This window comes from Lipotes vexillifer, unplaced genomic scaffold (assembly GCF_000442215.2).
Source record: "Lipotes vexillifer unplaced genomic scaffold, Lipotes_vexillifer_v1.1 scaffold1586, whole genome shotgun sequence".
NCBI lineage: Eukaryota > Metazoa > Chordata > Mammalia > Artiodactyla > Lipotidae > Lipotes > Lipotes vexillifer.
The window spans coordinates 905,186-921,082 of record NW_006792103.1 but is presented as its reverse complement, the minus strand read 5'-3'; the positions used below and the strand labels follow the sequence as shown (position 1 = coordinate 921,082).

The 15,897-nt window shown below is 39.4% G+C and overlaps 1 protein-coding gene across 8 annotated transcripts in view; it reads right to left on the bottom strand.

The window, feature by feature from the left end:
- RIMS2 (regulating synaptic membrane exocytosis 2) overlaps positions 1–15,897 on the bottom strand; it is a 583,562-nt gene that overhangs the window by 15,858 nt on the left and 551,807 nt on the right. The window contains exon 1 of one of the 8 annotated variants that reach the window (XM_007465321.1): positions 12,673–13,123. The exons of 5 other annotated variants lie outside the window; for them this stretch is intronic. In XM_007465321.1, the coding sequence (XP_007465383.1) occupies positions 12,673–12,814 (142 nt within the window). In that variant the 5' untranslated portion in view covers positions 12,815–13,123. Of the gene's footprint in view, positions 1–12,668; positions 13,124–15,897 lie in introns of those variants that run through there. 2 more of the 8 variants (XM_007465320.1, XM_007465322.1) reach the window with 2 other exon arrangements.

Below are 15,897 nucleotides of genomic sequence, written 5' to 3'. Positions count from 1 at the left end.
CCACAGAACCCATTCCTGCTTGCTCTCACCTGGAAAGTCTCATCCCCTTTTGCAGACAGACTCACTTTAGAGTCAAGATTTTCTTGATGTTAATATGGGAAGTGATTTAGGGAAACAGGCTGAAGACAGGTTGGTAGATTCTGAAAAATGACTTCCCATCAGCGGATATTACATGTGGACATAAAGAGGTTGATTTATTTACCTATTTGGTCCTGCAAAACCTCAATATGGGGACACTCATGAGTAGATTACTGTAGTTGTGTATAAAAGCTTGTGCACTTATGTTTGTCAGGGCTTCTTACTATAATAAACATAATTCAAATCTCAGAAAGTTTAAACAAAATACGGACAAATATCTGACAATTTCTTTTGGGCTAATCCAGGATTGGCTTTAACAATTAAAATAGAAAGAAATTAACAGTTGATTTCCAAAAGTGTTTCAGAGTTTAACACAAATCCATTCATTCCAACAGCTTTGTCACAGCTACTATGAAGTAGTAAGTGGCTACAAGTAGAGGTCACAATAACGGTAGACATTAGGGCTGTCTAAATATATTCACATTTCCCTCACTTATGAAGTTCATTGTGGTCATGTAACTTGCTTGGCCAATGAAATGTGAGCAAAACTGGTCTGTGTAACTTTAGGGTAGAAGCTTCAAATCCAACAATGTATAAAAAGAATTACACACCATGATGAAATGGGATTTATCCTAGTTATGCAATGCTGTTTCAACTTTCAAAAGTCAACTAATCTTGGGAGTCCGCCTGCCGATGCAGGGGACACGGGTTCGTGCCCCGGTCCGGGAAGATCCCACATGCCGCAGAGCGGCTGGGCCTGTGAGCCATGGCCGCTGAGCCTGTGCTCCATAACGGAAGAGGCCACAACAGTGAGAGGCCCATGTACAGCAAAAAAAAAAAAAAAAGTCAACTAATGTAATGCATCACATCAACAGGCTAGAAAAGAAAAATCACATGATGGTATCAACAGGTGCAGAAAAAGCATTCAACAAAATCCAACACCTATGCATCATATAAACTCTCAGTAAAGTAGGAATAGAGAAGGGCTTCCTCAACTTGATAAAGAATATCTACAAAAAACTTACAGCTAACATCATACTTAATAGTGAGAAACTTGACGCTTTCCCACCAAGATCGGATACAAATCAAGAATTTTCCTTCTTACCACTCCTTTTAACATCATACAGAAAGTTCTAGCTAATGCAATAAAACAATAAAAGGAAATAAAAGGTATAGAGATTGAGAAGAAAGAAAGAAAACTGTCTTTGTTCACAGACAGCATGATTGCCTACGTAGAAAATCTGAAAGAATCGACATAAAAACTCCTGGAACTAGTAAGTGATTACAGCAAGGTTGCCAAATAGAAGGTTAATATACAAAAGTCAATTGCTTTCCTATATACCAGCATGAACAGGTGGAATTTGAAATTAAAAACACAATATCATTTACATTAGCATCCAAAATATGAACTACTTAGGTATAAATCTAACAAAATATGTACAAGACCTATATGAGGAAAACTACAAAACTCTGATGAATAAAATCAAAGAAGAACTAAATAAATGGAGAGATATTCCATATTCATGGATAGGAAGACTCAATATTGTTGATATGTCAGGTCTTCCCAACTTGATCTATAGATTCAATGCAATCCCAATCAAAATGCCAGCAAGTTATTTTGTAGATATTGACAAACTGATGATAAAGTTTAAATGGAGAGGCAAAAGACCCAGAATCACCAACACAATATTGAAAGAGAAGAATAAAGTTGGAAGATTGATACTACCCTACTTCAAGAGTTACTATAAAGCTACAGTAATCAGGACAGTGGTACTGGTGAAAGAATAGACAAGTAGATCAATGGAACAGAAATATAGAACCCAGAAATAGAGCCACATAAAAATAGTCAACTGATATTTGAGAAAGGAGCCAAGGCAATACAATGGAGCAGAGACAGTCTCTTCAACAAATGGTGCTGGAACAACTGGATATTCACATGCAAAAAAAAAGAAAGAAAGAAAAAAAAGAAGAATCTAGATACAGACCTTAAACCCTTCACAAAAATTAACTCAAAATGAATCACAGACCTAAATGTAAAATGTAAAACTATAAAACTTCTGGAAAATCTAGATGACCTTGAGTATGGTGATGACTTTTTAGATACAACACCAACAGCATGATCCATGAAATACAGAATCGATAAGCTGGACTTCATTAAAATTAAAAAGTTCTGCCCTGCAAAAAATCCTGCCAGGAGAATGAGAAGATAAGCCACAGGCTGGAAGAAAATATTTGCAAAAGACATACCCAATAATGGACTGTTATCCAAAATATACAAAGAACTCTTAAAACTCAACAATAAGAAAACAGACAACCTGATTATAAGATGGGCCAAACACCCTAACAGATACCTCACCAAATAAGATAGTACATAGGTGGCAAATAATCATATGAAAAGGTGCTCTACATCGTATGTCATCAGTGAAATGCAAATTAAAACAATGGGATACCAGTACACACCTATGAGAATGGTCAAAATTTAGAACACTGACAACACCAAATGCCGGTGAGGATGTGGAGCAACAGGAACTCTCATTCAGTGCAAACTGGTACAGCCACTCTGGAAAACAATTTGGTGGTTCCTTAGAAGAGAAAGAGACTACCCCAGAGAATCAGAACACTCTGCTCCTGTTGTTATTACTTGTTAATATTGTTAATAATTATTAATCCTTATTTTAGCAAGAAATAAAACCAAGCTTATGACTCTTTTGCAGTAAGATCATTCTAATATTTTTCCATAGAAGTTGAGGCTTATCATTTCGGTGTTTTTGTTTTTGTTTTTGTTTTTTAATAACAAACCACCCCAAACTTAGTGACTTTATTTATTTTTGGCCACACTGCATGGCATGTGGGATCTTAGTTCCCCGACCAGGGATTGAACCTACACCCCCTGCAGTGGAAGTGTGGAGTCTTAACCACTGGACCACCAGGGAAGTCCCTCATCTTGGTATTCTTAACACATTTAAATATAAGAAATTATAGCTCTCACTGTACTCTTTTGGGGGTTGTCTTTTTTATGGTACTTTTTTGTTCCTACTACCTGACGTTGCTATTATGGCAAATGAAATTATTTAGAAAATTGTTCCCCCTGCTTTTTTGCTTTTTTTTTTTTAACTGACATCTGTCCTTGGTCACGCATCAGCCCACTGATATTTGTGCCTGTTTCTCTCTCAAAAATGGACATGAAATATCACGAACCTCTTCTTAACTTTCGAGTTAGCTATTTTGAGGCAGCATTTTTGTGGTGAGAAGAGCATGCCATTTTAGAACCAGATGATATGAGTTCAAGTCTTTATTCGATCATTAGCAAACTCGGGGCAGGTAACTTCCCTTCCAAAGCTCAGAGTTCTTTTGTGCAAACTTGAGGTCAGACTTAGCCTATGTCATAGAATATATGAAATGTAGTGGTATTTAATGAGTAGTGATAAATAAGGACCAGATACTGTAAGCTCTGTGAAAAAGTTTTGAAAACTGTAAAATGCTATACAAATCCTTCTTTGAAAAATAACTAAAATAATGTGAAGTTATCCTAAACTTGCAGGAAGAAAACTATATATAAAAAAGAGGGGGGCTTCCCTGGTGGCACAGTGGTTGAGAGTCCGCCTGCCGATGCAGGGGACACGGGTTCGTGCCCTGGTCCGGGAAGATCCCACATGCCGCGAAGCGGCTGGGCCCGTGAGCCATGGCCGCTGAGCCTGCGTGTTCGGAGCCTGTGCTCCACAATGGGAGAGGCCACAACAGTGAGAGGCCCGCGTACCGCAAAAAAAAAAAAAAAAAGTGGGGCCTTGCCATAGAAATGGGGAGAGCCTGCTGGCCGAACATGATTAAGGGGTTGCTTTCTCACACAAACCCACAGATTTCAGATGATATCAAGGTGGTTGGCATTGAGAACAAAGGAAGTAGGCAGGGCACAGAGGGTGGAAACTAAAAGAACAGAATCTCAAGGCTTAAAATATTTGTCCAATGAGGTGCTTGGTTGGAGTCACTCACACTTGAAACTGGCTGGAATCAAACAGCCTCCTGAATTTTTGAAGGATCTGTATAGAAAAAAATAATTACTAGCCCATTTACAAAAGCCTGTTCAGGAATTCCCTGGCTGTCCAGTGGTTAGGACTCCATGCTTTCATTGCTGTGGGCCTGGGTTCGGTCCCTGGTTGGGGAGCTGTGCAGCATGGCCAAAAAATTTTTTAAAAAGCCTGTCCAATCCCTAAGGTAGCTCCTACTTTTTTCCTAATCTGCACTAGGAAGAAGTGGGCTATGAAAGCTATGAAACCCTCTCTTCAATGCAAACCTTTGTGCCCATAAAGAATAACGGACAGGGCTTCCCTGGTGGCGCAGTGCTTGAGAGTCCGCCTGCCGATGCAGGAGACGCGGGTTCGTGCCCCGTTTCAGGAAGATCCCACATGCCGTGGAGCGGCTGGGCCCGTGAGCCATGGCCACTGAGCCTGCGCGTCCGGAGCCTGTGCTCCGCAAATGGGAGAGGCCACAACAGTGAGAGGCCCGCATAACGCAAGGAAAAAAAAAAGAATAATGGACAAAGAAACACTTTCCAGAAAACAGAACCCAGGGTCCCAGATGAGTAAACCAAGAAATGTATTCTACTCTCAAACTTCGCCATTCCCTCCAAGTGGGAAAATTCCTGTGGATGACTGATTGCTTTGTGCTTCCTATTCTCTCCTTCAGAAATGAAAATTTTTACTTTGGTTATCCTGCTGCTGCTTTACCATTTAAATTGGATGTACTGGAACCAGACAATGCGTCTTTAGGTTTACAGGTCACTACAACCTGAAAAGCCACATGTGTATATGAAGGAGAGGACTATACATCACTCAAAGGTCCTAGATTTCAATCTGCATGGTATATGGATGACATTTTAAGGTTGTCTTTCTGGGGGAGGATTGACTATGTTCTATATGCAAAATAAAAATGTCCATAGATATTTTGGGTGGCTAAATCTGCAGGAAAAGTTAAAATTAAGAGAGCCATATACTTTACCTTATTGAGCAAAGACCAAATAGCAAGCCAGTACTTTTAAAGACTTAAAAATAGGTAATTAGGCTGAGCTTAACGTTTCTTCCCCCCCACTGGTAATTATATAATTAGATGGATATTTGTTAGGGTTTTTGGCTCACCAGCATTTGAACCCTCTTCCTATGTATGAGAAATAACCCATCCTTTAACTGTAGAAGCTAAAATTGTCAGCTGTCATTTTTCCGATCTGCCTGGCAATTACGACATGAGTAAATGGCTGAGGTTCTGCTGATCAGACACCACCGCCCCAAACTTTGAATCTGAAGCTACTGAATTTGGAGATAAAGAGCAAAAAAGCTTAGTTCTACTGATTCACTGGGCTCCTAAAGGGCTTTGGAAGGTAGGGAAGCTAAACTGAATGTAAGAACCAGATTGTGAAAGACTTTGAATGTTAGGCTAAAGGTTTTATTTAGTAGGAGATGGGAATCTACTCAAGTTTTTGGAGAGACAGTAGTGTCAAGATCAAGATGATGGGGACTTCCCTGGTGGCGCAGTGGTTAAGAATCTGCGTGCCAATGCAGGGGACACAGGTTTGATCACTGGTCTGGGAAGATCCCACATGCTGTGGAGCAACTAAGCCCATATGGTACAACTACGGAGCCTGTGCTCTAGAGCCCACGAGCCACAACTACTGAGCCTGCATGTTGCAACTACTGAAGCCCGCACGCCTAGATCCCATGTTCCTCAAGAAGAGAAGCCACAGCAATAAGAAGCCCACGCACCACAACGAAGAGTAGCCCCCGCTCGCCACAACTGCAGAAAGCCCGCGCACAGCAACGAAGACCAAACGCAGCCAAAAATAAATAAATAAATAAATATTTAAAAAATGATACTTTAAAAGTAGAACTGATATTATTATTATTATTATTATTATTATTATTTTTTTTTTTTTTTGCGGTACCCGGGCCTCTTACTGTTGTGGCCTCTCCCATTGCCAGAGCATAGGCTCCAGACGTGCAGGCTCAGTGGCCATGGCTGATGGGCCCAGCCGCTCTGTGGCATGTGGGATCTTCCCGGACCAGGGCACGAACCTGTGTCCCCTGCATCGGCAGGCGGACTCTCAACCACTGCGCCACCAGGGAAGCCCTGATATTATCATTTTTGTGTTAGCTTTTTCTTCAACTGAAAATGATTTCAAAGATGGACTAATTCAGTCCTAAATTATCAAGAACTAATGATATCAAGGTGATAATGAGAATGGGAAGGAAAAGAACTGAAAAAAGCTGGGAAGGAACCATTTCCTTGGCAGAAGGTGCCAACTGGTGGCACACATTTAAGCCACACTTGGTCAATAGGTATGTGGGTTCAATTAATAGTGTTTGAATTCTTTCACTTAGGCACTAACATTTTGAAATTTAAAGGCTTTAAGTAAACATTCAGATTTATAGCTTCTCTTAGGGAAAAGAGAAGAATAAATTTGCCAACCCTGGGCTGATATTCAATTTGGCATCAATTAGCTAGAACTGAGTATTCACCATTCCTTTTTGGATGGACAAGCTTTCTCCAGATTTTCAGAGTTCCTGCATTTTCCCTTTTGTATTTTATCTGGCCTACTTCACTGATGTATGTTACTTTCCTGGCCCTCGACTTACAGGAATAATAAGAGAACAACTGATCACTGGAATAGCTAAAATAAATGACCCTTTCATTTTAGTCTCATTAGGCAAAACCTAAACCTTAAGAAATGATACTGCAGGGATTTCCCTGGTGGTGCAGTGGTTAAGAATCTGCCTGCCAATGCAGGGGACACAGGTTTGGGCCTTGGTCCGGGAAGATCCCATATGCTGTGGAGCAACTAAGCCTGTGCGCCACAACTACTGAGCCTGCGCTCTAGAACCCGTGAGTCACAACTACTGAGCTCACGTGCTGCAACTGCTGAAGCCCGCATGCCTGGAGCCCGTGCTCCACAACAAGAGAAGCCACTGCAACGAGAAGCCCGCGCACAGCAACAAACAGTAGCCCCCGCTCACCGCAACTAGAGAAAGCCTGCGCACAGCAACGAAGACCTAACGCAGCCAAAAATAAATAGATTAATTAATTTAAGAGAAAAAGAACTGATACTTTAAAAGTAGAACTTATCATTTTTGTGTTAGCTTTTTCTTCAAGTGGTCAAATAGTATTGGCATTAGGTAAATCCCCTCCTCTCCAATCAAATACCATTACAATATGAGATAGAACAAATATACAGAACGATCTTTTCTGGTCAATAATAATGGTCTATGAAGACCAGCAGAGAGCACTTAACCATAGTCCTTGGCAGCAACTGGAAGCTGCCATTACAGCTAGTGAAACTTACTAGTGGGTTTCTTTTATGTCATTATACACAAGATGTCTCCACAGGAAAGTTTGTCCCCATTTCTAGTTTTTTGAATTTAGTGAACCTGCTGAAGGATGATAGCAAATTGGGGTTTAACTTGACTTTTGTATTAAATTTAAATTACTTTAAGGGTATTATTTGGACACTTGGCAGTGAAGGATTCTGAATCTTAGATTAAAAATGTAATATCTGATAAGCATTCTGAGTGGAACTGTTCTTTGATTTATCCTTTTAAATTCCAAAATCTTTTGCTTCACTTTATCGACTTAGAATCTAATATAAAAATTGTGCTATTGTTGAATATGATGTGGACTTGTATAAGGAATGATTTATTATACATAACCAATCATAATCTAGGAAAAATAATATCCCCTAAGAAAAGACACATATTTGGACTATTACTGTCTATCCATGTCCCGTCCCCAATATTGGCATTGTGAAAATGTACAAAAACTATGATCACTGAATTTTAGTAAGTCTAGATCACGTTATAATTTTAAAATAGTATAAATATGATGGCTAGCAGTCAGTTACATTGATATTCAGCTTGAAGAGAATGGTAGAACTATATACTGTTATTCTTTTACTGTTATTATTAACAGACACTTACTGAATACCTACTGTGCTAGACGTGATGTCTGTACTTAGGAGGATTATATTTAAGTGTATGGAGAATTTTTTATTCCAGTGGAGCATGGGCAAAGTGTTAAGCTCCATTTTAATCAAATGGGACTGTTTATTAAGAATTAAGTGCACAGGGAGCTATATTCAATATCCTGTGATAAACCATAATGGGAAAGAATATAAAAAAGAATGTATATATGTATAACTGAATCACTGTGCTGTACAGCAGAAATTAACACAACATTGTAAATCAACTATACTTCAATAAAAAATAAAAAATAAATTAAATTAAAAAAGAATTAAGTGTATTATTTACAAAAGGATTAGAATAAGATAACGTAGCCTCTTAAAGAGTGGGGGATAGTTAACTAGGTCTTCCGGTAACAGTCTGTTTAGTTCCTTTTATATTAATTCCTCATAGCTTCACTATCACCTGTAAAGATACTTTCCTTAGTTTTTCTGGTGATTTTTAAACAATTCTTGTTTCTTAGATGATTTTCCTGTAACTTAGTTTTCAAGATAGTGGCATGTAAAAGAAATTAAATAAATTAATCTATTCAGTTAAATAACCTTAAGATGATAGGATCTCTTCTTCTGTATAATTGCCAAGCCATATTTTAAACAAAGAAGGAAGACCATAAAATCAAGCAAATCAAGTTCATCACATATTATATGTACATTACTGAACAAGAATCACTAGCCCAGAAACACAAGTCACTTTAAGATAGCTTGAGAAACCAGATCTACAAATATTAGGAATATGTGCAATTTCCCTATTTAAGATAGCTTGAGAAACCAGATCTACAAATATTAGGAATATGTGCAATCTCCCTACATTATATGACCATACCATTTGCCCTTGGATCTATGGGTGGGAGGCTTGCTTCTCCTGCTAGGAATGGTAACCATTTCAATGGTTCCTTCTCTCTTAGAATTATCTGTCATGTTTAAAAATTCTACATACAGTAATATTCTATATTAGGGAGGTAGATTCAATGTTGGGGCCAAGTACTTTACATAGTGAAGCTAATACTTACCTCAGAGGGCTCAATGATAAATAAACATAATTTATAAACAGTTAAAGAACATGTAGGTGCTATTATCCTTACTTGAAAAAAAAAATTACCCAGAGATTTGGAGAACAGTTATCTGGAATATATCCCGAGACAAAGAACAAATAGTAAAGTAAAATAAAAAAGAACTGCAAGCAAACAAAAGAGATGCTACAAAGACCAGTCAACAATCTTAACTTATTTTGCTTATACGAATGTCCCTTTCCTCCTCGCTTAAGTCAACCCCACTGAAATTATAATCTGTGGCCAAGCTGTTTAATTTCTCTAAATCTCAGTTTTCGCATATATAAAATGAAAATGATAATCTCCTTGAAGAATCATCATGAAATCAAAGGTATACGGCACAGAGAAGGTGCTCAATAAATGGTAACTATTATTATTCTACTTGATTTGCAAAACAGCATATTACAAGAAAATGCAGTATAATAACGAAGAAACAATACACAGAGTAGTTGGGATTTTAAACTTCGGAGCCAGATTATGGGTTTTGATCTCAGCTCCCCCACTTACTGGCCATGGACTCTGGGCAAATTGCTTTCAAAGGTGTGCAGGAGGCAATGAGAGCTATCACTGTTTAACCCTCACTGTCTCAGGGTACCTACCCTTCTCTAACTCCTCAATTAGGTTTTTGTATCATCTCTTATTGCACTCTGTACTTCACCCTCCTAAGCCCTGTCACAGTTTTAATTACATAGTTATCCCTATTAATATCTATCTCCATTAGACTGTGAGCTCTAAGAAGGTAGGGAGCATATTCAGCTAATTCAGGGACTAGCATAGCGACTGACACATCTCACAGCCTCAATAAATATTTCTGAATGAATGAATGAGTGAAAAGAATATTGTCTATCAATAAATTTCTCAGCACTTCTTGTGTAGAATGGTAATGTCTGGATGTGCTGTCCAAGAATAAAATGAGAATATGGAACTGGAAGGCAGAGTACATTTGAGATTAGTTAGCTATTGCACTATATCTGAAAAGACAAAAAAAAAAAAGAGAGAGAGAGAGAGTGTGAGAGTGAGAGAGAGAAGCTGTAAAATGAGATTGACTTACTGAACTGATCAGTTACTTCAGTCAAATCACACTGGTTGGTAGACCACTGCTCTCTTTAGAAAAGCTGTTCTCAACCAGTGGGAAAATCATCTGTTGTGATGGATTTTCTTTATAAATTAGGATGGGTTTCACAGTTATGACTATAATAACATAGTCCTGAGTAAGCTTATGAGAGTATGTTATCCACATGAACTTTATGTGTCCTGTGTGGGTGTCTCAAGAGAAAATAATTGCAGAGAAGCACTGCTCCAGGCCAGTGATTTCTAACTTTTATAACTCTGCAGGGTATGTTGAAATACCCTCAAAAATCTCAGGATTTTCAAGGGTGGTAGGAGTATAGCAAAATCAAAGAAGAAAGTTAGGATTTCTTCTCTTGGCTGTAAAATGACTACACCCCAGTGGAAAGACCTCTATTTTATGGGGAATGCCTCCTCTCTAGTTACTTACTTTGGCTTCATTTTGTCTTGGCGACTCAAGAAACCATATTATAGGACAGAAATCTGTTCCAATTTCCCATGTGTAGATGTAGGAATTTCCTTTGGGATTAGTCTGTATGAGCCAAGGTTAAGTCAACGTACTTAAAATTTTGAAAAAATTTCACATTTACATAAGTTTTTCTTGTCTCAAAAAGGCTTTTAGGATGGCATTTTGTAAATCCAATTAACTCTAGCTATAACTTAAGAAAGAATGATGATAGTTCAACTGAAGCAAAGTCAAGGCTGAAGACTTGGTGTAAAAACTAAAAATTGAGAAATGAGTGTATAATAATGTGTTTTATCTAAATATGTATTTTTAGGCACACCTGGCTTTGAGTTCTAGTTTCACCACTTACTAGGTATGTGACTGTGGCCAAGTACATGCAAATAATAAACTAATATAGTTTGGGTTGGGTGCACTGATTGTGTTGTTGACTGCCTGGGTTCATATGCTAACTCTATTACCTACTATCTTGGGCACCTTGAGCAAGTTTCTGAATTTCTCTGCCTCAGTTTCCTCCTTTGTTAACTGGAGATAATAAAAGCACTGTCTCGTAAGGTTGTTATGGGCCTAAAAGACTAAGTGCATGTCAGGTTCTTAGAATAGTGCCTGGATAATAGCTGATACTGAAAGTTTTAGCTACAATTATGATCATTCATTTACCCAATTTGATTTTCTAATATATTGACTTGCTTACATTTCCTGAAATGTTAAACATTTAATAGTAGAAAATGAGCAAACTGTAAATGTACAAACAAGAACAGCAAAAGATTAGTATGAAAATTAAAAGTCACATTTATATAGAGAAGTACCCTACCATTAAACCTGTACTGATCTAGTGCAAACTGATATTGCAACAATAAGCTAGAAGAAACCTGGATAGCTCTAACTAGTGAATTATCTTAAAGAACACTTTTCAGACATATTATTAATCAGCCATCTTCCTCCTCCCTGCCCTCCACTGAGAAAAATAGGGGGAAAAAATATTTCTACCTGTTCTCAGAGGAGGTAGGTAGTTTCTTCTAAATCAGGGGTCACTACAGATTTCCTAGTAAGAGGTCATTGATTGTCACAGAATAAAAGCAAAATAAATCATATTCTATACAATGATATATACAATAATAGAGGTAACATGATGATGATAACCAACCCACTCTGGATATATGTGCGTGCAAAGATGAACACAGTTTGCAACTAGCTTATCAATAAATTAATAAACAGCATTTCAAATGTTGGGATGCTATTATTTAGCAGTCAATTCTTTGATTTACAAATTATGTTTTTAGCATTAGTTGTTAAATCTTATAGGAAAGTTCTTCACAAAGAAAACGTATGTTTTGAGAACTTTATAAAGGACTTGAAGTCTCTTGGTGAAAAGTTTGAGTCCCCTTCGCCGTTTTTGTCATTAGCTTAATTATAATGACATCACTCAAACACCAGAGACAAACAACCAATGGTGAGATTCAAAGTGTGCCTGCCAACGAGGTTCCAAAGGCCCACAGCACAAACCAGCCTCCTTTAGTACTATCAACCTTTGACCTGTCCATTGTATCACCCTTTCCCCTCATTTGGACCTTAAGTGTTCACAGGCTGGGATTCCTGTTTCAAAGTTTTGCTGCTGCTTTTCCCTTTAAGTTTTGATTATTTCTGTCCTCGAAATCAAACGCGAATACCAAGACTGCGGGAGTAAACGAAAACAAAACAAGAGTTGGGTGCACCCAACGGGGCCGCCTTGCCTCCCACCTGTCTCCATCCTCATCCAACTGCCAAGCACTGTTTAACTCAACTTCATTAGGAAAGCCTCTTCCCAAGTCAGCGCCTGTGGAGCTCCCTAAATAACCAATCAACAGAACTCCTCCTCGGCCCAGCTGGCGCTCTGGGGGTCTCCCGCTCCACAGTCCCCCAGAGAGGAGGGGGTAGGGACACTGCTACTAGTTCTCCAACCCTGTCAACCCTCCAACCATCGACTTTCCGAGATGCGAGATGTACACAGACAGACACAGTAACTACAGGCTCACCTCCTTCTTCCTCTTCCAGAGAGTTCATGCAGGGAAAGTAGCCGGCCAGCGCCTCGAAGGAGGCGGAGAGGCTGCTCCGGCTCTGGGAGCGCTGCATGGAGCGCCCCGCGGCGCCGGCGCCCCCCAAGCCCTGCCGGCCCATCTTGGACGAAGACCCGCTTTTCCCGCGGTACAAGATACGAGGCGTCTTGGCGGCTGGGGCGCGGCGACCGCAGCGCTTCGGGGGCCGGGATGCTGCCGCGGGACCCTGGGGTACCGGCCCCTGCCTCCCTGACCCGGTCCGGACCAGACGTGGCCTTCCTGGCTGCCGCGGCCTCCACTCTTCTGGGGAGGGGTACGAGGTGGGGATCCAGGCGGTGGCGAGCGAGGACGCGGCTGCTCGCTGTGGAAGTCCGAGGTCTCGCCAGGAGCGAGCTGAGGTGCCCGGAGGCTGCGGCTGCGAGTCGGTCTGGCCGCCCTCCCCTCGCAGGGAGATGTTGCTGATGCTGAGGTCCCCGCCAATCAGCAGCCGGACGGGGAGGCGGGCTGGCAGCTCCGGAGCGCGCTCCTCAGGCTCTGGGCAACTCTGAGCCCCGAGGAGCTCCTGCTGTTTCCGTTTCTTCCCTTTCCCCGCGTGATTAACACCAGGGAATGGTCGTTAATGAGACGCAATACGTTAGGCATCGCAGATGGGAACTATCTCAGGCAAATTTTGGTAGTCACTTTCCTCACTATCGCTTAAAATTTGTTAACGTTCCTCAAGCATACTGAAATTTTCTCCAAATCATAAAACAAGGGCTCCCCAATTTTTAACAGGTCCCATGAAAGCCTAGAATTAAAGCTTTCTCGTTTACCTTCTTTCTTAAAAACATTAAAAAGTCAACGGAAGGTAAAAAAGATTAAAAAAATATCAAGAGCCTGAAAAAGAACCAACACTAAAAAGTACTGTGATGTTTATCAATTTTGCTTTAATTTGGGGAATTTTTAATGCTTTTTTTCCTCCAGATTAGATAATCTGCTACCTATTGTTGCTAAGAATGACAATGAACACTGTAAAACTTTAGCATCTAAATAACAGGTAACATCTTCTTAACATAAATTTGGAAGCAACACAGACATACCAGAAACAAAACAGTTTATAAGTGAAATAGCATCACATTCTGCAAACTGCAAATCTCTATCCCAGAACATAAAGCAACCGTAATTCCATTTTAGCATAAGTCAGAAGACTGTCCTACTTTTTGTAACTTTAGACAAGTCACTAGACCTCTCAATTTCCCTATCTAGGCAGGTGGGAATGATTCCAGTCCTAACCATGTCATAGCTTGATTGTTGGCTATGTGTTTTAGGGGATTTCAAAAGTGTTTTGTAAAATGTAAATTATACAATCTAAAATGGTTCTTTCATACAATAAATATTTCCTGAGTACTATATATGAACAAGTTCTTTGCTTGATGTACTGGGACATACAAATATTCATTCAATTAATAGTAACTGAGCTCCCAGTGTATGTCAGGTACCTTTGTAAACACCTAGGACATATAGTGATCAAAGCAGATAAAAATCTCTGCTCTCATGGAACTTATATTCTAGTAGGGGGAGAAAGACACAGTAAATCAGTAAATTATATAGTGTTAAAAGGGAGATAAATGAAAATGGCAAAAAATAAAGTTAAGGGGTATGGGACAGTCTGCAATTTAAAAAAGAGCTGTCAGGGTAGGTACCATTGACAAGGCAACATCTGAATAGATGTATGAAGTTGAGGAAGTAAGCCATTCGGATATGTGAGGAGAGAGTTAGTTTGAGGCAAAGAGAGCCTGCAGTGCAAAGGCCCTAAGATATGATGTCCTGGTGTGTCCCTGGAACAGCAAAGAGGCCAGGGTAGCTGGAGTGGAGTGAGTAGGAAGGAAAGGAGGTCAGAGAGATAAGAGGCAGAGAAGGGGACAGATCACATAGGGCCTTCTAGGTATGTTAACAGCTTTGGCCATAGCACATCACAATTTAGGAAGTACAAAACAATGCACTCAAGTAATAATCCTCCCAAATCTTTCTAAAAATTAGGAAACTTTCAAATAAGAGTGCTCTAACATAATAACAACTTTTGGTTGCTTAGACTTAGGATCATCCAGGTTTCTTGCTTCTGTTTTTCTGATAGGCTTTTGTCGTTTCTCATTAACATTCCTACAATTCTCTCTTAGTTCAATTTCCTATTCATTATTCACCTTCCTAAAATACCAGCATTTCAATAGACACTGATAAAACCAGGAACTCTATGAGTATTGTTTCATACCATATTGCTTTTATTCAGAGAATAGGAATGTTTTTATTAAATGAAACTTTCATTATAAGAATAAAGAGAATCGTAGAATTTTGGAAACTGAAAGGACTATTGTAAGTCATCTAAGTCATCTAATGTATTTTTTATAACTGTGGGTCACAAATTTTTAGTGAGTCACGAAAATAACATCATTAGAATGATCAGCATTCTAAAAAATAAAATGAAATAAAATATTAGAGTGTAGCCCATGTAGTTATTGTATCAATTGCAGTATTGTTTCATGAATATGTATGCACCCCTGTGTGTTTGTGTGTGTTCACATGTGTGTACTAAGTTGTGATCAAGAGAAACGTTTCAAGGAATAGGGACTAAGTGGGAAAATCCTAGGAAAATAAATTGGCCAAGGGTGGAAAAGTTTTATTTTGGCACCCAGGGACATCATAATGATAGTTGAAAGTCACTTAGGAAGGGAATTATCTTGGGTTTCTACTAGGGACTGCATGGGGATAGGGAATCTAAGAACTCAGTGGTCACACTCAAGTTGCTTGGGCCCTGTCTTCTCTATGTTAATAACCTGACTTTATGCACCAGGAAGAGGTTAGTCTGGAATAGCCCAGATGCATCTGTTTCTTCATGAGCATCACTTCTCTCTTGCAGTTTCAGAACAAAGTTGTCCTGGGAAGCTTTTTGATATTTTTTCCTATAGTTGGGATTTGAGAGATATAGATAAGTGATAAAAGAATGACACAAAGAGAAACAGGAAGTACTAAAGAGGAAAATCACCTTATTTCAGGGAAGAAAGCTTCAAAGAAAAAGAAGGCTATTGGCACACAGGTATCAGAGAGACAAACCACAACAATGGCCAAGAGACTTCTAGTCTTGAATGATAACTTGTGGAATATACTGAACTTACTGAGAAAACTTACAGTTCCACTTTTTTTTTGTCCTATGCTCAATTGTTTCCCTAC